Source organism: Haemaphysalis longicornis, unplaced genomic scaffold, assembly GCF_048455015.1.
Source record: "Haemaphysalis longicornis isolate Haplotype H1 unplaced genomic scaffold, Haemaphysalis longicornis Haplotype H1 scaffold_9, whole genome shotgun sequence".
Taxonomy (NCBI): Eukaryota; Metazoa; Arthropoda; class Arachnida; order Ixodida; family Ixodidae; genus Haemaphysalis; species Haemaphysalis longicornis.
In genome coordinates, this window is record NW_027526460.1 from 53,862,962 (window position 1) to 53,884,274 (window position 21,313).

The 21,313-nt window shown below is 43.8% G+C and overlaps 1 protein-coding gene across 4 annotated transcripts in view; it reads left to right on the forward strand.

Annotated features, from left to right (window-relative positions):
- Reps (RALBP1 associated Eps domain containing) overlaps positions 1-21,313 on the forward strand; it is a 60,519-nt gene that overhangs the window by 30,434 nt on the left and 8,772 nt on the right. For all 4 annotated transcript variants that reach the window (XM_077682924.1, XM_077682925.1, XM_077682926.1 and 1 more), the window contains 8 exons: positions 3,482-3,584; positions 3,790-3,846; positions 5,353-5,431; positions 11,217-11,374; positions 16,613-16,677; positions 17,663-17,773; positions 18,154-18,196; positions 20,135-20,178. In XM_077682924.1, coding sequence (XP_077539050.1) covers positions 3,482-3,584; positions 3,790-3,846; positions 5,353-5,431; positions 11,217-11,374; positions 16,613-16,677; positions 17,663-17,773; positions 18,154-18,196; positions 20,135-20,178 — 660 coding nt within the window. The remainder of the gene's footprint in view (positions 1-3,481; positions 3,585-3,789; positions 3,847-5,352; positions 5,432-11,216; positions 11,375-16,612; positions 16,678-17,662; positions 17,774-18,153; positions 18,197-20,134; positions 20,179-21,313) is intronic.

Here is a 21,313-nt window from a genome sequence, read left to right on the forward strand (position 1 = left end):
TGCAGTTTTAAAAACATCAAACGGTCAGAGCTACGGAGTGAGATACCCAAGGGGCAATATTTTGTAGCATTTAAGCTAATTTTAATTTTTTCAGTGGTTTAACAAAGTTGAATGTGCGGGGGCAACGTGTGGTCGTGTTGTCCGGTAGCCTGCATGTGACAGAACCAGCCATAGAGTTTCATACAATAATAGCTAGAGGGGAAACTGGCACTAGTGCCAACGCAAACTCCGAGGCGGCGTTTACGCTTCGATGGGAATGATGGGTAGTTCTGGAACCGGATTGCGTAGGATCGAAACAAGCCTTAGGCTGCAAAAATCGTGTTTTTTTGTCAATGAAACTCTTATTGCATGGTCCACTGTTTACAAATTACATGGCAAGCAAGAAAGTTAGTGACCAAAAACAGGTTTTCTGCTAAATAAAACAGCACGTTTATATAGAAAGCAGACATGGAGTCGAGGGGGTTTGCGGGGTATGTTTGCCATTAGCCACCACTACAGCGGAATGCAGACTTCGGCAAAAACTGTTTGTAAAAGTTTCGACGCTTGTAGTTTTTAATATTAAGAAAAGTTTTCTGCTCCTAAAAAAGGAAGCCAATTACTTTTTGTAGAAGTTATTAGTGACCTTCATCAAGCAGCATTCCTATCAGCTGCCAGTACTACTGGTCTACGCCGTAGGAGCAGGCGTTCGCACGAGAGGTGTGACTGTGCCTAGCAATTTGCAACTGCCATCAGTTTTGAAAATACATTGCTCTGCCGAATGAGCCGTGCCGCAACTCCTAATTCGCAGATAACTTCGCCGCACGCAGTGTCTGTAATGAATTGATAACCCACCCAATTCACAACTCTGGTTATGAAGCATTCCACTCAGGGCGGCGTCAGTGCGCGCACGGCATGCAGTTCGAGAAACGTATTTTTGATTGCTTCTTCCAACACCCCGCGTAAGCAAATGCGTTCATGTAAGTCCAAAACGAAAACGAAACTGCCTGAACGATTAAATCCATAGTAACTTCCACAAGCTATCGAGCGCCAATCCGAATCCAGAACTACCCATCACGCCCATTGCGGCGGACGATCGCAGCGCCAGATTCCTCTCTAGTTATTGTATGAAACTGTGGAACCAGCTGCCTGTTGCCTTTGCTGCGAAGTCCCTGATTTGCAGTGTGGAACCGTTCGTCAATGTTTGTTGAAGGGGACCAGCATGGAGGGGACATTTGTTTAAAAGTTCTCAGTGCATACCATGGCTGATGCTTAGGAGGCATTGAAAAGGGGATATGCAGTGCATGCGTGGGGTTAGCAGAAACTCTGGTTGAAGGGGCTTGCACGGCGGTTTTGTTGACTGCTTGCACGCAGTGCAATTAGTAGTGCGTTTTTAGAATTCTCCTTATTTGCATTTGTGTTGTGGTGTTTTCGATTTGCTGGCGAAGTAATTGACTTGCTTGCCAAGGATGACAGCCAAGTGACTATCTTGACGTCACTTGCCAAGGATGACTATCTAGCCTATACACGAGATTGCAAGCCAGTGCTTATAATAGCAAAGCCAGTGATATGGAACATAGCGTTCTCCGTAATAGGGCTTCAAGTTATTCTTTATTTAGCCCTTTGAAGGCCAAAAATTTTTTATCCAAACAATGCATCTTGTCTAGACAAAAATCTTCTTAACGGAGATTTTAGTTTGTAAAATATCGCTAATCATCTCTGAAGCTGCCCCACAAGAAAGAAGGAAGAAAGTACACCTCAAGTGGCCGCACCGAAACTTGTAAATGTTTAGCCCAACTATTTTATATAAGGAGAACTTCGTTTCGCACATGGTAACAGATGTTGCCATCACACATCCAAATCTATGAGTTGAAGTCTCTTGGCTGATGTGTGCAGCGTTGGTCTGATGACCACTTGGGGCACAGGACAGAGGACCCTATTCACCATTGCAGTGGCTTTTATGTATGGTAATTGCTCTGTGGAATTAGTGGAGAATAATACAGGACCCCTTTAATTACTAATTCAGGCTGACTAACGGATCTGCGGAATGGATCAGCTGATACAGCTGATGTAGAGTAGAATTTTGAATTGCACCTAAATGAAGAGTTGCTAGTTGTTGAAGTAGTGTAAATGTAGATCATTGGTATCAGAAAAGGAAAAAAATATCCACAAATAAAACTAACAGAAGTGAAAAGTCACTGATCATTGCAGTAGTATAAATGTAGACCATTGGTACCAGAAAAACATAAATATCTGAATAACTAACTAAATGAGGATTTTCCCATTTTAGCTATTGTTTCCTAATCTGGGTATAAAAAAATAAACGAGAAGCAGTGAAAGGTCCACCAGTTTGGCTGTCAGGAGCCAAATTCAGCTTTAAAAAAACGAAAATTACCTAATGGATTTGCAGAGGTCTGTTGGTGGCCTAGTGCAATTAAATAAAAAACAAAACAAGAATTTAACAAACAAGATGCCACCACGAAAATAGAAGGCTTGTAAAACCCTGAAGCGTAGCGTAAGAATGCTGGCACATGAATTCACAAATACCAAATTTCTGTACAATTTTTGTGCCTGTAGGCAAGGCAGAAACCGCATACGTTGGCTGTATGCTCTCTTGGCTGCATGTCTTAACATGCACACAGCAGTGTTGCTAGAAACATTTATTGCACTTGCCCATAATGACAGTAGTGTGGCACTCTTATGTGAATAACTGCATTGTATGGAGCAGTGCAGGGCTAGGTGTCACTTATGCACATTCATCTGCTGATATCTTAGGGGGTTAAATCAACTGGAAAATGACTGAACCCCTAAAGATAAAGGTTGCATGATCTAAACCCATTTACTGATATTGGCTTGTGCTGTACACATGCCCAGAGCAAATGCACTTTCCTAAGCATTATCAGTGTCAGAACGAAAAAAAAAAAAAAAAATGCCCCGGTGATGTAGGGAGGCAACCAACTATGTAGTAACTCTATTACATCTAAAGGAGAGGTAATCATCATTATTGGAAAAATTTGTTGAAGCTTAGGGAGGTTATCAAGTGCAGTTGCTGCCCCGTGGTTTGTGCCGCATGAGTGAGATGCATCGATGCACAAATGGGTGTGCATTTTGCGTGCTATTCCATTTGGAATGTGGCTGCTAAAGTCAATGCTGAACAATTTATGGTACTAATTAGGCTTATCATGCACTTGGCCAGTGAATAAACTTAGCCTTGTCTACCTCCCCTTCTCGTAGGACATCATTCTGCTTGTTGGCTTTTGAATGAAGCAGGCTAGAGAAGCTCCTGTAAAGTCTTCAAGGGTGGCCCCTTAATTACCCAGAGCTCTGCGATCACTTTTGCATAGCTACTTACTAGCTCCACTAAGGGTAGTTGTGGCCTTGCATGGGAGGAGGCCATCTAGTGCCTGCGTCATCTCAGAAGTCCTCCTCCCTTTGAATGATAACAAGCGTCTTGTGGGCTTCGGGTTTCCTCCTCCTGTTCCCGCCGTCCGGCTACCACTCGCAGGATCCTAGGATTCTGCATCCTGTGGCCCGTCGTGTGTCGCCGGATGGCCACACCATTCCCTACAATAATGACCAGGACAAAGGAGGCCTGGGCTTGGCTGCAGGTAGGGTCGGTCTCTCTCTCTCTCTCTCCCTCCCTCCCTCCCTCCCTCCCTCCCTCCCTCCCTCCCTCCCTTATTCGGTCTACTGACTGTGAACTACACCCATTTTGTAACGTGCATAAGATGCAGAGATCAATGTTGTGTGAACCATTCTCTCGTATAACGTTGGGCGGCCCACAGGCTCACTTTGCTGTCCTGGCTGTTTCAGATGCCTGCGGCGATTGCCGGTCTGGTGGGGCAAAGAACATAGTCAAGAGGCTTTCCGGTGAGTAGAAAGAGGGGGCGGTTGCACTGGTACATTTCCAGACTAACCACGAAATTTCGCTTCCACTGATCCGTGCCCACCGTGAGGGCAGGTGACTTTTTTTACAGCCGTGCTGTTATTGGCTAGGTTCTGTCGAAAACTGCATCAACAGGGTGTGTGAAAAAAAATGTCACATAAACGGAATTTAATCTTGAAGCAAAGCCAACTTTCTCGCAAATGTCGTGTACCTCTCAATCAAATGTTAGGTATATTGGAAAAAAAAAATCATACTAAAATTGGCTTTAAGACGACTATTATTATGCTGAGTAAACATACAGAATTCTGGCTGCTGTCAATACATGGCTGGTCTGCAGAGGGAGCGTGGTTACACAGAATGGCTGTAACTCTCGTTGAATCAAAACTATCCCAAAACAAATGATCTGCTAGGATGTCTAACATTGCGCTGAGTTTCATTAACTTTTTTATAATTACGTAGTTCACGGTGAAGTTGCGAGTATTGCAGAATTTCTGTCTTCTGTCAAATACACGGGCTTCTACGAGAGGGAAACAGACTGCCCCATGTTTGTACCCTAAAATGAAACTCTAGTCCTTCCAATTTCATTCATCCAATTAACTGGGAATTGTGCTTAATCAGGAAATAACGAACATGCTTGTTTCGTGCACTCCTTGGACTGTGGCCCAGCTCTGCTTTCTTCACATAGCGGAAGGGCATTAAATTTCTTTATCTTATTGTTTCTTCTAGTGATTGAACAGAGCAAGGTTCCAAAAAGGGTGTTCACAGATGCGGCAACATATTCTTTTTATTAAAGGGGCCATGAAAACAAAATGCAAGTTTGGTTCTTTATAAGGGCTGCTTTGTCTCGATAACAGTGGCACCAATTATATCGCAAGCGTCGACCAAATAACAGATATTAAAGAAGACGTGAAGCTGTGGCGACTCCCCCCCTAGCCACTGTCTGGGAACTTTAATGTGACGTTACGAAATCTTGTTTGTGTGATTGGAAACTGCCGAACGACCCTGTCATTAAGACACGTGACTGGACAATTGCAGTGGGGCCTCCAGTTCCATTTTATCACATCACTTGAATGCGAACATGCAGTTAAAACACTGAAAATGATGTTTGTAGTGCTGACTTCACTCCTGCCTGTAACATATCACTGTAGCGCAGAATTGTTAGTTTTTTAATACTTCTTGTGTCTTTTCTTCAGTTTCTTTCGTGGCTGCAATGGAGCAGAGTGAGGGCTGAAGCCCAGTTCTTTCAAATTAAACCAAGTTATAGTTTGTCTTCATGGCCCCCTTTTCATTGCTCGGTGAAGGTCTTAAAAGTTCTTAATGATGCACACCCGTTGAATGAACTCCTTTCTGTCTTTTCCCACCAGCATTGACGCTACTAAGAGGGTGTTATGTGGCTGTTATCGACTCCATAAACAAAGGGTGTTATAAGAAGCCCTTGGCCCATTGCATACAAACCCCCCCAACGTCCACCCTTTGCCCTGTGTATGCAGGCCCTGCTGTGCCTTCAGGTCCTCAGCAGACACTGGCCTACGTAGTCACGACTGAAGTGACTGGAGACAATGCTGCAAAGTGGGTGCTCGCTTTTTTTTATACATACTCTTAATTCCTTTTTGCCTGGCTCTTCTTCCAGCCTTTCTCTCCTTGTCGAGCTTTCCTTTCCTTATTTTTTGATTAAACACTGAGTGAGTGTTTTCTGGCCTTTAGATGCAGACAGAGCTCGAACCATCTGGGTTTCAAACCATCTGGGGTTTGTAAATACCTGGTTGCATTATCTAAAGGGGCATTTGAAAAACATTGCGTGTGTAATTATTCTCCATTAAATTTACTTGCTAAAGAAAACCGGGCCATCTCCACTAACGGGAAACTTGGGGACGGGCAAAGCATGCAGTTTGTATAAGTGTATTCAAACATTGTAAGTCTCTCTTTTGCCACATGGCACGCGCTGATATATGCGACTTCCCAATTAGGAAGATGGAGGAGAACGGAAATTCAAAATGGAGAACAGCACATTTTAAAGTTGAAGCAAGTACGGAGCAAAATAGAAGCAAGCAAGCGCGAACGAAAAACGAGTGTCCCGGTTTGTTCTTTCGGTAAAACTTTTTCCTATGGAGGTGAAACGTTCTAGCGCGAGCCGTTGGCAGACGACGAGTGTCTTGTTGCTTTAGTACCGTGACCACATGAGAGTACGACAGCGAACAACGACGACGACGACGGCATGAGACGCCGACAGCCCGAGCCCCAAGGTGCTTTGCCCCTAAAACTGTTCGTTCATTCGCCAGCAATTTTTTGCTGGCATCATCGTGCAGCTTGTGTAGCACGTGTAATGGCTGATTTGCCAGTTTGTTGTGGTAGCCTAATGAATATGTGAAATGTGGCCCTTATAATAGTATGCCTCGTTTTTCTTGTACTCACAATACTTCTCCAGCTTGAAGAAACCTAGTTTGAATCAGGGTGTCAGAATGGAACGAAAATCGGAACCGAAAAATGAAGAAAACAATATTTTTGGCCGGAACAAAAACGAAAACGGAACATTATTTATTATTTTATTTAGGAGTGAAACCTAAACATTTCGTTTCGGTTTTTGGTTTGAGTGGAAAGTGAAGGTATTTCAGGATTCATTTCAGTTTCCACGCAGAAAGGTGGGGGATTACTGTTAATTTTCTGGCATAAAATTTGCTTCTCGCTGGCCGCAATGCAGACGTCATGGCCTTATTTAATATATTTATTGCTTAACAATATGTTTAATATGCTACTAGTTATGTTGTGCTTGTACGAAAGTGCTGCCAGAGCGCAGTGGAAAACATTTCATAAGGGGTGGAAAGGACAGTGTCGGGCAGGGTATTCCTATCTTTCATAGTTTTCAGAAAAAATGCTTGGAATATGGATGTGCGCCATAAATAATCATTTTTCTTGCTGTTATCTGTTTGTCTTTGTGTATATGCAGGAGGGGGGCTGAAGGTACTGACGTTGATCCTTTGCTACCTTCTCTTATATAATGTGTTAAGATTGAGCACAGGGAAAAGGTGCGACGGAGTTTGAGTGTTCCACGAGACAGCGTTTTAAACTTGTCATGATAATGCCAAAACTGTACGAGTTAGTAACAAAGCGCAGAGCCAGATTTTGAGTTGCCTCAAATCTATTCATAAGTTTTAGTGTTCAGGTCCCATACCAAAGCGGCACACTCAAGAATTGAGTGTGCACGCGTAGCATGCTGGTTTTCTGAAAGCCTTGGGTGTTCGCACCTAATGATTGTATGCTGCGCCCAATGGGGCAACCCAAAACAAATAGCGCTCAAGAATTTTTCGATTTCTGGGGGCCGCGGTTGAAACTTGGAGCATCATTTGCTGGTGCGCTATCAAGAGCTATACGGCAAGGAGGAAGTGCTTAGTTGGCCTGGGATTTGTGTGTGTGCGTGTGTGCGTGCACGCACGAGTGAGCGAGAGAGAGAGACTGTTTCTTAAAATAATTCCATAAATCTAATAGTTTCTTGCGGGAAAACATGAACAGTTACGAATGATTATTTGCTTCGCTGGGAGCTGAATTGTAACAGAACTTTCATTTGTGGAACGAGACAAACTGAAACGAAAAACCTTTCATTCCGACACCCTGGTTTGAATTTGTGGCCAAGGGTTGCCAGCGGAAAGCAGGTTCCCCCATGCATTAAGTCGGCAGATGGCATTGCTTCTATGGGAGAGCCACGGTTGCACTGTAAATGTGTGGAAGTATCAAAACTGGTTTGGCAGTTATACAAGCTAGTTCAAATTATGGCGACGACAAATTAGGACGTGAGGAATCCTTTTCTTCCTTTCTTTTTTAGTTTTTGTAGCGATAAGCTGACCGCATGCATGAGGTGTTAAGTGTGCGTGCATTAAAGGAGTACTGACACGAAATTTCAAAGCTGAGATAACTATGTAAGACGCTTCCTTTTGATCAGGAGATATCTCCCAGCAAGTTTCAACAGCAACCGTTCAGCGAAACATATTTCAAATCCATTTTAATCTTCGCCCGCACGAGAAAGCCCAGAGCGGGCTGACGTGACATCATCTGCTACGTGCCCCAAACTGCCGACGTCGGGGCTCCCGTGACGAAGCCGACGCGCTGGCTGTGGTTGGCGCGCGCTGCTCGGGCGTGTGTACACGTCATGGTTTTGGGACTGACGTCATGCTGCCCGGGCCTGTGGGGACGGCGATGACCTCGGCCGGTCTGGGCGCGCGCGTGCGCTCGCTCGCGTGCGCTTTCAGAGAGGCAGCGATGCGGCAAGAATGGTGACGCCATGTCATACATGCTGTCATGGCGGCCGCTCGGCGTTTTTTTGTCGAAACCGAAACTGGCACGAATAAACGACGCCGTAAATGAATGTTTACGCTGCGCTCGACCGTCTAATCTGTCATTCTATGATTAGTGGGCTGGTAGGCACGCATAGCAGCGAAAAAAACGTAACATAAAAATTTCGTGTCAGTACTCCTTTAAGCCGCACAAAAGTCTCAGAATACAAGAAATTATTGGTCTTAACTTGGTGAGAGCGTTGTGAGGCAGTAAACGCTTGGCTTTACGTAGATGACGTAACGAGAAAGCTTTCTTTTCGCATTTTTATGTTCATGCAAACAAGGGATCTGAGACGAAGGTAAGGAAACTCGACTGTCACGTGGGAGCACACCACCACACACACACGCGAGGTTTTCCGGACATTGCTGGAACCGGTGCATGCCATCTGGCAGCATGGCTGTGAATTAAAATGTGCATTGGGCATGCCGTGTTTGTGGGAGCATCTGATTCGTAGCATGCGCAGTAGGTGTCTGCTTTATCGGGGAGGTTACTGCATTGTGACCCAGTTTCCCAGTTCTGTGACTGTGCCTCTTAAAGCGGCCACGAAGGCAAAATACAACTTCGTTCACCTTGGTAACTCAGCCCTATCCCAGCCGCGAAAGATGGTTTTTAATCGAAAAAACACAATAAATGTTATACAGTTGAACCCCTTTATAAGAGACACGTACCGGGGAGCAGGTTCTGTCTCTTATACGAGATGTCTCTTATAAGCAGGGAACCATGCTTTCACTTACTAGTCAGACCATAGTTTAATGTGGGCACCGTATGACTAAAATAAGCTCAAAAGAATGCTACAGCATGTCGCAAAAGATTCATTCTAATTTATGTTTGGCCCCCAGAATTTATGAAACAGGTCTGAGTCTGCTTCATGACTGTATTTACACTGTTTTTTACTACCGATTCTACAAGCTTTTTTTCCTTTCACTGTTTGTGGAAGATGAATCGTAGATGTTGAGTTCACAAGCCTGATGAACTGCCAGAGTGCGCAGCTTCTTCCGCTGCGTGCTCAGGCTATTCAGTACGCTTGCAGTACTCAACATCTGCGATGCTTCTTGATTGGGAGCTACACGAGTGGGAGAGCCCGCATGTGTGGTCGCGCTCCAATGAATGGCAGTAAGCTTCAACCACTTCTGTAAGTTGCATTTCCATTGGCAGGGCTTCTCATCGTCATTTCATAGCTGACTGAACCACTGTGTGTTTGCTGAAGTTATAATAAATAGCAACTGCGGGCGTCTGTCGTCCGCCTGTGTTTCCACAACGGAAGCAACTGCAGCTAAGGGCTGGTTGCACTGCATCTGAAGTTAAAATGTCTGTTACAAGTGAGATTATATATTAAAGTTCAAGGATGACTTGTCCTTTATAAGCAACTGTCTTCTACATCCGATGTCTGTTTTAAGAGAGGTCAACTTAAAGGGAAAGATAGGGCATCCAACCATGTGGGTGAATAGTGTCTCTTATACCCATTTGTCTCTTACATCCATGTCTCAAAATCGCACGCACAACGCCGATGCGCCCGAATCGCGTGCAAAAGCGCACCATGCGGTTCACGTTGCATGTCGAGCCAGGACAATAAAAAAAGCAAAAGGTGCTCGCTGAAGCACAACTTGATGCTTCTATCCCGCAAGGGTAAACTCTCTGAAGCCGTAACAGAAGGCAAGCAAACCTCAAACTGAACAAACTGAAGTTAATCAAAGTGCATTTTGAGAATTAGGGCATTTGCAACAAATGGGTTTTTCCTTATGATAGAATGTGTTTTGTATATGCTTTTTATATGCTTCACCGACCATTTCCACAGAATGGCGCCTGTTGTATAGGTCAGGGAATTTCGTTTAAAATGGTCATGGAAAACATGGAAAAGTCAGGGAAATTGAATTAGGCAATTCGCTAGACACCCTGGTTAGATGTACATACAGGCGGATAGTACATTAGATGGATGTGCAGTCCACAAAAATCAAGTGACGGTGCAGTTTAGCTGGGAGACTTCCCGCATATGCCCGTGCATGGTCCATCATGACATGTTACCTGCCCATGTCTCCGCACTGTGGTTCGGTGGGATAAAATGGTGCAAAGTACTTTTTAGAGTGAAGCTGTTCGCCTCTAACTGGACGAAAAATTTTGTGCAGTTCTCAGCTAAGACGCCGAGCGCACGCGTCAGGCTAATCAGGCATACCACATAGAGCTCAGAATTCATTAAAAAAACACACACAAAACAGCATTGAATTTTTTTTTTTTTTTAACAAATGTCAGCTCTTTCTAAAAGGGCAAGAGGGATAAAGAATGGACTGGCTGAGTGATTCAATTATACAACTTGGGGGTGTGGGGGCTGGTGCTGTAGAGGGGGAGTTGAAGTTGAAGTTGAAGTTTATTGTTATTTTCACGTTTTAAAAGAGCGTACAAATAGTAATACCTTGGAGGTCCCGTAGTTAAAAAACTGTCGGGGGGACCTCCTGTGACAAAGTGCACAACGGAACAGCGTAGAGTAGGCAACAAGTAAAAAACACATCAAACGAAAATGAGCAAAAACAGGCAGAAAGCAATGCATATATGTATATACATACATACGCACACATATATACATTCATTTGTAGCAATACAAACATATGCACATAAAAATTGCACTAAAAACAATTCGACGGAAGAACAGAAGTAAAAGGATATAGATAGGCAATGGTCCCAGGTTTGAATCCTGGACCAGGACAAATTTTCCTTCAACTTTTAAGTTTCTGAGAAAGCTGTATAGCTTTCCTTTGTAGCTGTACGGCTGCATTGAGCTGGATGTGAAATTTTCCTTCGCAGATACAGGGGAGTGTAAAAAAAACAGGAAGAAAGAGTGGACTTGACTTGAAGATTAAGGTACCGCTGAAACACCTTATTCTACAAAGTTGGGTTCCCCAGGTGTTAAGCCAGGGTGTTCGAAATGTTAAACAAGCCATATTTTTATTGAATGGCACTGACAGTGAGTTTGATTGAGAGTCCAGTATTTGGAGTGTGGTCGTAACGAGTTGTTGCCTCCTCCTCTTCCTCTCAGCTCGTTCTCGGGGGTCACGGTGGCGCCCCCCTGTGGTGGTGGCCCGCTGCCGCCACCGCTGCCCCAGCAGGGGCCCAAGAAGGAACCGCCGCCGCCCCCGCCCCCCAGGCCCAAGCGCAACCACACGCGCAGCTCCTCCCTAGACCTCAACCGCCTCGGTGAGAGTTCGCAGCAGCCCCTATTACCGGGGATCAGCACATACCAGTTTAGAATCTGCTAAGAACCCGTTGGGCTCGTTGGTTCATGTCAAGAATTTATAGCGCAGACGCATGAAGGAAGAACGGCACACCTTGTGTGCCAACTTTCAACAACATTTATTGGACGGAAAGACTTTAAAGGGGGAAAAAAAATTGTCTTTCCCTTTAATAAATTTTGTTGAAAGTCATGTTTGTGGTGGGCCGTTCTTCCTCCGTCCTTTGTGTGTCTGCACTGTAAATTCTTGACTTCTTCAGAATCTGGGTAGTGCAAGCACCCTGGCTGTGTAGTAATTAGCAACCGTTTTGGCACAGCCTCTAAGAGATGAAAACTGAACGTTGCTGAACATTTTCTTTTAACAATGCAATTTATTCAATGTAAGAGTTGACTTTCAAATTAGGAAACGTGTCTGAATGTTTCCTTGGCATTTTCCTTATGGCTGCGTTCTAATTCGTTATCAGCTTGGTAAACAGCTTATGAAGCAGTCTATAGGAACAAGAATTAAAACAGTGCATCAATCGCCAACGCAGACAAAAACCTCGTAGCAGGCATTTAAGCAAACTCAAGCCATAGTTTCATAAAAAAATAATAGCATTTTCATTATACACTTTACGTGATTTAAAAAATAAACATAAGCATCTTCATCAGTAGTAAACTACATAAGTCCTAAAATTTGCTGAAAATTTTGAGATAAGTGGAGTTTCGAGTTATAGGGGGGCGAACAGGTGGCTCCTCAGGGAGGCACGGCAAAAAAATGTTTTGACTTAAACCGATATTTGAGATATCCGAGTTCGAGTTAAACCGATATTTGAGATGTCCGAGTTCGAGTTAACAAGGGATTATTGTACATAAAATATTTAAATGAAAGAACGAGTTAGTTTGTTACAGAATTTGTGTAAAAAGGTGCCGCTACACTCATTTTTTCCTTTTAGACAGGAAGGTAGTCTGCATTGTTGTTGACTTCAATGCTGCCCTCCGCAAAGCAGTCTTCATTGCCGGCTTCGTTTAAACTGGAACAGGGCCTAACATGGCGGACTGCCTGCAAAGACGGCAACAAAGCCATCTAGAGGGTAAATTAGAACGCACTGTACGAATACTGAACACTGCTTCAACTTTCTGCCGACAGATGGCAGAAAAGTCCGGTTCCCCCGTTTGCCCCCCAGGTCAGTGGGGCAAACCAGGGAATAACTTCTCGATACATACCGTATTTACTCGCGTAATGAACCCTCCCCCCACTTGTCTTCTTGAGAATTTACTTTTTTGTCACTTTGAATAAAAAATGCAGCGGGAATATGTTTTTATCTCAGCATGGTTGCTGATCCCTTAGACCATCACGGTAACTTGATATCGTGCTACAGTACGCGTATAAATGCTAAAAACGCATTCCAACAAAAAGAAATCTCAACAGCACCAAGAGACACGTGAGCATGAATGCCGTGGCTCACAATTTAAAAATTGCGCGCCTGTGGAGCGCCACCTGCTGAACTCAAAACCTTCTTGCGCAGTAAAAACGTTCCTGCGTGCGAACAAAGCAGAAAACGTACTCCGCACTCCTTCCCTGCTCTTTGTTGCTATGGCTGGTTCTGGCGGCGTGCGAACAAAGCACTAAACGTACTCCGCACTCCTCTGCTCTTGAGGTTCCACTTGTGGTTTTGTTCAGCTGTGTTCCAACCTTTTTTTTTTGTGCCCCTAGTGCACGCCACACGATGAGCCAGTACATGAGCTACACAGCTGGATTTAAACTGAAGGTGGTGGAGCAAACCGCGCAGCTGGGCGACACTTAGTGTACACTATGGGGGAAAACGAGGTTTTTGGGCGGGGAACAGGGATCGCCGTGTGTTTCGTGGGTCCAAAGAAGGGAAGTTTCTTGGTGTTGGAAAAGAAGTTTTGGAGTGCCTTGATGGCACGCAAGACGGTGCGCTGTGGGCCGACAACAAATGTGAGGTGGCAAGCGACTTTAGTAAGGAGGACAGCTCTATGGCAAGTAGGGACCCACTAGCATGTTGCGAATAAAAAAGCAATTTGATTTCCTACATAATTACCTACGTGTTTTTACAAAAATGGCAAGGCTGTGACAGTGCTTCTCTTAGCAACTTTATTGTATAAAATTTCAACCTTTAAAACTGTTGTAATTTTTTCCCACATAATGAACCCTCCCCCCAAATTCATGCTGAATTTTTTGGTAAAAAAGTGGGTTCATTTACGCGAGTAAATACGGCAGTGCCCACAAAAAGTACTGCAACTCCTTATACTGGTTAACTCTGGTGCAATGTTTAAAGGGACCGTGCAGCACTTACCATCGACTATTCGGAATTGTTTTTGGAGTAAAGTCTATTGTCCCAGCAATCTCCTCCCACGAGAATTGTGAAAATTCGTTCACTTTCACTGAAACTACACGCAATGAGAAATCTCGTATACTGTTCCCTCAGCTCGATCGCGGACGTGACGAAAGCTGCGCGCTCTCCCAGAGAGGGGGGTGGCTTGCGGCGTTCTCTTCGGTAGTGGCCTTCGATATATCACAGGCCAGGGAGTTTTCTCCTTTTTTTGCGCAGCGTGGAGGGGTCTATTTCCAGTCTGGGGCCACAAAAAAGCAGGCATGGCTGCCTGTTCGCAAGCACGCACTCAGGCTGGTAGAGCGTTTTTGAAGCAATAAACGTTTGTTGTCGAGTGGTCTGGTTGAAAGGGGAGTATTGAGTTTGTCACTCTAACTTCGCGCGCACTCATAACACAAAAGAAACGCCAAAACTGTGCGTACAGGTTCAGGCATAGAAGAGGTTGGTACACAGCGCCGACGATGGCAGAACGTCGCAGGAAATGGGAGAAATAAGCCGCGAAGTTGACCAGTGACAGCCAATAGGACAGCCATGGCCGCAATGACGTTGTTTAGGCCATGCCAGGGGTGCATAATGAGGAAAATTAAAAAAAGCACGGTTGAGGGTTTTTTTTTTTTTTTTTTTTCACAGCGATTTGCGCACTCACCGCTTCACGTGCATGTGTAATATTGGCTCAGGTATTCCTGGCAGTGTAATCTAAACGTCATGCAGGTTTACTTGCACTGCTCAAAGAGTGTTGCAGGGTCCCTTGAAGTGGGAGGTAAGCACATGTTGGCAAAGAGAACAAGAATGAGCAGCAAATTGACAGTGTCTTAATGAAGGGGATGAAGTTTTTTCCTGAGGTGCCACAATCCCGGCTTGTCGCTGGCTGATGTTTTACAGAACTTGCATCATGATACCTGCTTTGCGGTGTCCACTGAGTATGCAACTGAATAGCACTTACGTTGATTGTGCATGTGTCTGTTTCTGGTGGCCCATTGGCAGTGTCTGAATTATTATTTCTTCCGTCTTTTGGCAGATGAAGCTGGTAAGTATTTGTTGCAAGGCATGCAGATCTAGCCATAATGGGGAACTCTTGTTTGGATCATTTGGTTGTGGACAAACAACACTTGTTCTCCTTTTGATATTAAGGGGAAACACTGGTATTGAGGACATTCTTGTTATTTTTTAACCTATGTGCTTGAGATTTACACATTCAGTGTATTTTAACACACTGAGCACAAAAATGCAGTCAGTTTTCATCAATGTGGTGCAAGTTCAGAGATGTGCAACATGTTATGCCATTGCGTTCAATTTTTTCATTATATAGCTATGAAATACTCGAATACTTTTTGTCCCTTTCAGCTCTAGAAGGACCTATACCACTGCAGTAGTTTTAGCATCATTTCTGCAATTGCTGTAAACTTATTAAATGCCAGGTCATCAATTACCAAAGTTTTCATAAAACGAACTGCATAAAAAATTGTGTAGCAAAAAGATGCTCTAAATTTTTGTGTTTTTATTGTACTGTTCAGTTTATAAGCTTTCGAACGCAGCAAAAATGATACAAATCTGACCAGTACATCCTGTGATATTGTGCCCAACAGTTGACCTCGCGGGAAAAAAAAAATTGGTCCTGAGAAAACGACGCACGAAGTTTGGAAACATGTGAAAATGGTTGTTTAGGCTACCTCAATGGGCGACAGCTTTAATACTTCTGGTACAGCTATAATAATTTGTGCATTCTTTGGGACCTGTAGACTGCAAATAAAATGGATTTAAAAAATGGATTTATTGGGAAATTTTCAATCCTCAATGTGGGCTAAGTTAGCAATTTTTGCGACTTTATGGTTGAATTACCTATTTTTATGGCTTCCTTATGGACCTCGTAATGACACGAAACAAAAAGGTGGCTTCCGTGGAACTCGGATTAGCACCTCAGATAATTAGCAGCACATAAAGCATTTGCACTTTCGGAGTAGTGACCCTTGGCACACGTTGCCAGTTGCTCCCAGGAAACAGAGCATGAGATTTTCTGCAGTCCATGTAGCATAGGAACCTATGTGTAATATGGGCCTGTATGGGTCAATATGGGGCGAAATTTCAACACCAGAATTGAAAAAAGAAAAGTTTTGATGAGAGCAACGAAAGCTTGGTGCAAAAGATTTATTTCTACATTTTATGCGGCACTGAAATAACGTGAACATGTAACGAAGACTTTGTGCTATACAAAATGTACAATAGCTATTGCGTGCTTGCATTGAGGCCAGTACACAAAAGCCCTTTACTATTCGAAATCTTGCATTATTTTGTAGGACTAGTTATATCAGGTAAAAAGGTTGTGTGTGTGTTTTTTTTTTTTTTTTAACCTTGCCAAAATACTCATGTGCAGTTAGGCATTTAAAATGGGCTTGGTTCTGTCTTCGAACTACGGGTGGTTTGTTCACTGACTGATACTAAGCAGTGCAGTCTGTGTTAGAAAGCCAGACGGTGATGGCTTGTTAGTTATCCTAAAACCGAAATGGTGCAAATTCATGTTTAAGTGCACCTTATTTTATTCGAAAATTGTTTGAAACTTTGTAGTGGTGGTGTAAATGTACCCAAATTTAAGAAAAAAATTTCTATGGTACTTGAGACCAGAGCTGAAATGAGCGAGCGAATGATAGTGGGTGTTGACAGCCCTTGACAGCCCTGTGGAGCAGCCATAGTGAAACACAGAGCTGTAACGGAATACTGCATCAGCCCTTAGTTGTATCTGGGCTCTGAAACATAGATGCGATGCCCGCTGCTTGCAACTGGTCATGATTACAACTTGGTTTAATTGCCAAAAAAACAAGAATGAGTTGGGAGAGTGAGTGGCTCCTGTTGTTCTTGTGTCCGCTGTTGCAGGTAAGGGAAACCCTCAGAACTTGGGTGCCCCACCTGCTGTTCCTCCAAGGGTCTCGCCAGGAAACGTGAGTACCTTTCTTCTCTCATTCCAACCTCTGGGGTGTACAGGGGAAGTTGGGCATTTGCCCACATTTCGGGGGCTTGCATGCACTGACGGTTGCGCATTGCTGGTTACCCCAGGAAGAGAAGGAAGAGACCGAAGAAGTCGTAAGTAGCCAAACACGCAGAAAAGTTTTAGTGCCGACATCTTTCCTCGTGGTTTCGATGCACGGGTGTAAATGACTGGGCGGTGCAACGAAAAGCTTGTGAGGGGCAGTTAGTGATTGGACAGTGATTGAAACCCTTGATTGAAACCCTTCGTGCATGAATGTGATATTGCCGAGAACCATGTATAAGTTTATTGTTTGTTTTTGCTGCCCGGCCATGCCCGGCTGTGTTATCTGCGTCCCAAGCAAAGCGCGCCTTCCATTCGTTATTTTTATGCCGCACAGGCTATCACATTCAGATAAGCAGACTGTCTCGCCCTAACGTCACTAGTCCAGAATGATCTTCTTTGATCTACAATGTTCTGGATGTAAATCGACGGTTCCAGAAACACTAGCGCCAAGAGATAAAAGCCTGCAGAGCAGACGCCATAGCATTCGGATCGCCGACACCAGTTTACGCACGTCACTTTGTTGATTGCTGTATCGCCGCCTTGTATTCTTTGGGTTGTTAAGGGAGCACAAGTTCGCTCCAATAAACTTGTTTTTCTTGAAGACAACTGCGTCGTCTTTGGCAACGTGACAATATCATAGCGTCGCATGATGATGCTTGTGAATCGTTACTTGTTGTGGCGACTAAAAAGGTAACCTTTAGGTTGCCCATCGGGTGTTTCAGCCCATACTGTGCGCAACTGTGCTCAAACTACATTGTCTCAAGCAGTGGGAATACTTTTGAATAGTCTTTCTGGTTAGGATTGTCTGATATGCATGTTTGAGAATTTTTCTCGGAAAATTTTAAAATTCCCGCCAAAAAGTTTGCTTTTGCTCCTCTCCCTCATTTGTCCAGGCATCGAAGAGCATCACAGGAGACATTCCTCGAGCACTGGACTTTGCCGATTTCGACCACTTTGCCGAGTCGCGAAGCGAGGTGACAAGTGGCCCAATTCAGCAACTCCAGGTGAGCTCCCTTGTCGTTCTCAGTGTAGTAGTCCTCTTACGAGCTGGTGAACTGCTGAGGTCATTGTTTCTGACACTGTGTTGTAATAGCTGTACCTTTGGCACATACAAACAGCTATATTAATTGAGCTATTTGCGGGCTTTTTCTTTTTGTTAGCGGAAGCTGCCTCATCAACTGCAGAATCTTATGTACACGTAAATTTTCTGGGTTAAAAGCTGTCACAAATTAAAAAAGCTTTCAAAGGTTGATTGTTGATTCTCCTTGTGTAAAATACACGTGTGTATAGTTGGTACTGTAGTGTTTTTGTTTTTGTTTTTTCTGTCTTCCTCTGTTTATTTATTCTTCCTTCCTTCTTTCCTTCCTGCTTTTCATCCTAACAGCCTGGAGCATTTGAGGTGTACAAGAAGCCTTCGGCCGAACAGAGTAAGATATCTCACTTTTAAACGTCTGTGCTTTGCTGCAGTGGAACAATCGATGTCCAAGTTGCTTAGCCCAACTGATGCACTGTTATGGCACACTTACAGTGCTAATTATTTCATATAACATGCATATTAGAATACTAGCCACAGTCGTGTCAAGGCAACACCTTCCTTCCTGGGGGAAAAGAAGGCGGGCTGCTCACAAACAGATGCCTACCAAGCTGTGATTAAGAAAAGTTTTGGGGGCACTTAAGTGTGAAAGCATTATGGCTCCCCCTAGTGGTCCGTATCGAACACTTAGCTTAGCAATGGCATCCAAGAAAAGGAAGTGAAGAAAAGCACATATGCAGACTTAAGTGGCCGAGGAATTCTTTCTGAAATGCTGTGTGGAGCCATGAGGGGACAGCGCTGTGGAGCTAGCTTGTGTTTTTATATCTTTCTGACATCCTTCGATTCATTTGAAAGAAACAGGCAACCAGTTTTTGTCGAGTATATCTTCTCTATCCCAAATCACTTAAACCACCTTAACCCGAAACAGTTTTGCTAATAGCACCCTAGAACTTTGGAAATTAGAATTTTTAGATGTACCGGCCATACGGGGCACAGCAAAAGGAATGCTGGCAACCATGTCGGTGAACCGTGCAGCAACATACCTTTAACTGCACGTGAGATGAAAAGAGGTGCAGTAATCCCTCGTTAATTCGAAGTCATAAAATCCTCTAAAATTTCTAGATAAAGGGGAGTTCTGAGTTAAGCGAGATGCTGATGAAAATTTGTGCCCAGGTCACTTATATATAAGAGCTAGTGCTGGTAACAAAAGCTCCACTGCACAGGGAGCTTCCGTAATGAAGGCAAAATAATTTCCAGGAAAAACAAATCTTTAATATTGCGGGCGGAAGAACTGCGTGATGCTCGCCTGTTTCGCGTTCGCATCATCTGGTACCAGAAGGGCGTTGTCGAGCTGCTCAACGCATCACATCAATCTTGGGTCTCCACCGTTACATTTTACCTTGTTGCGAGCAAGCGCAGCATGTTACTTGTTTCTGCCGTTTGAGGTGCTTGTCGAGGCACCTCATCGTCCGCATGATCAGCTGCATTGTCCTCAGCTGTCTCAACAATGTAGGCGTTGGACAGCATTCCGGTAACAGGGACATCAGCCTCCTGCACGCATACTCCATGTAAATTTTCCGTTCACGACCTTGTTGAGCGCATAGTGGGAGCTAAGTGTTTGCCTCTCCGCAACATTTCGAGATATCCATGGTCCCCCGGTGAAACGTTTTGAGGGGAAAATGCATACCACCTATGGGAGGTAAATGCACGGCGAGAAAAAGTGTCACAGTTGATATTTCGGGGTATCCGAGTTTAGAAGGGGTTACAGTATTTAAAAACTTCTCCCCAGCTAAAACAACAATAATGTACAACCTTTCCTATTCCTTTAGGTGGTTTTTGAATTACACGTTGAAACCGACAGAGTTGTTTGGACATGATGGCAGTATCATGTTTAGACATTACATGGCACCGTCTTTCAGACTTCAGGAATTTTAGTGCAAAATTAAAATATTTTCGCCTGTTTATTTAGAAATTCCTCGCGGTACACTCCAAAAATCGGTTGTCTGTCTTGAAAGCAGTTTTATATGGCATCAACGTGGAGTAGTCGTTAGTCACCTGCTTGCCTTCACACATCCTGGAGTTCAATTCCTGTCGGGGACTTTTTTTTAATAGATGAACCGAATAGATGAACCGATGAGCCAGTCTAATGACATTGTAAATAAAGGCCATTTCGCGTATTTGGCTTGAAAATTGGATGGTACGTTTGTGTGCACAGTACCCTGTCAAAACTGAAATAAAAAAAGAAGTGTCATCTTATTTGTTATCGTATACAGTAATTGCTACCAAAAAGGTTCAGGCTTGCTGTTAATTTTTACTATTTTGTCCTTTTCAGTGATGGGATCACCATATTCATCGGAGTCTGAGTATTCCGATGAGGTACAAGCTCTTCATGTTCTCCTTGCCTCCTTTACCTTGAATTACAGCCTGTTCATCATTTTGCACTGAGACGTACATTTTGCACGCATAAAATGTGTGGCATGACTGAAAAAATGCAACTTCACAGCTTGGTAAATTGCATGCATTCAATAGATGCATGATGCATTGGAGCAGCCCACTTTGGGTTTATATCTGTGACCTCAAGGCCACAGCTTTTATCTGCATGCATGGGGTTTGATTAGCTGCTCACACCTCTGGTGTCGATTTTGCTGAAATGACTTTGTTGTAGAGAGAGGCTGCAGTGAAACCCTGACTGAGCACTCTTCTCTCTCCTTTCTTTGATTTTCAGTTCCTTGACACCCTGGTAATGAAGCTTGCTTCTTTCCTTTCTGTGTGTGTTGGGTCACTTCGGGCTAAAGCATGCTGCTGTCATTTTGCAAAACGACTGTTTGGAAGGTTTCTTTAAAAGAAGCGCTCGCACTTTTCTTTAATCCTTCGTCTTATTTTCTTTGTGAAGATCACTCCAAGCGTTTAATTATCTCTTGAAGCGTTGTACAGCATTGTGTGCGTGTTCTGACAGTGCTATAGGCTTTTTTAATAACTGGACAGTTTTCTAAAATTTGCAGTAAACAATAAATTTCAAAAATAAAGCACTTTGCAAAATTTCAAACGTATCCAGATGAAACAATCACAATGTTTGGTTGCATGCCTTAAGAATGAATCAAAGCCTGATTGATAGTTAAAGCCGCCATGCAGACAAAACACAAGCTTGGTTCATTCGAAAGATTGCTTCTTTGGAATCATACTGACACCACTTTTAATGTAAGCTTTGCTCAAATAAGCTATATAATTAGGAAGGAAGAAAGTGGCCATCCGACTCACTTGCTCATTTCCCGCACTAGAACCTATGACGTACCGTACTTATCCGATTCTAAGGCGCCCCCATTCTAACATGCACCCGATGTTCCAGGCAAAAAAATAACGAAAAAACTTTGCACCTCCGATTGTAACGCGCACGGAACTTTGTGACCCAGAAGAACGAATGCGAGAGAAACAGGTGATTTATTTTCCAAAAAAATCTCACTCGTCTTACTCCTCATTGCTCTCCGAGAGCTCCTTGTCGCTCTCCGCTGAC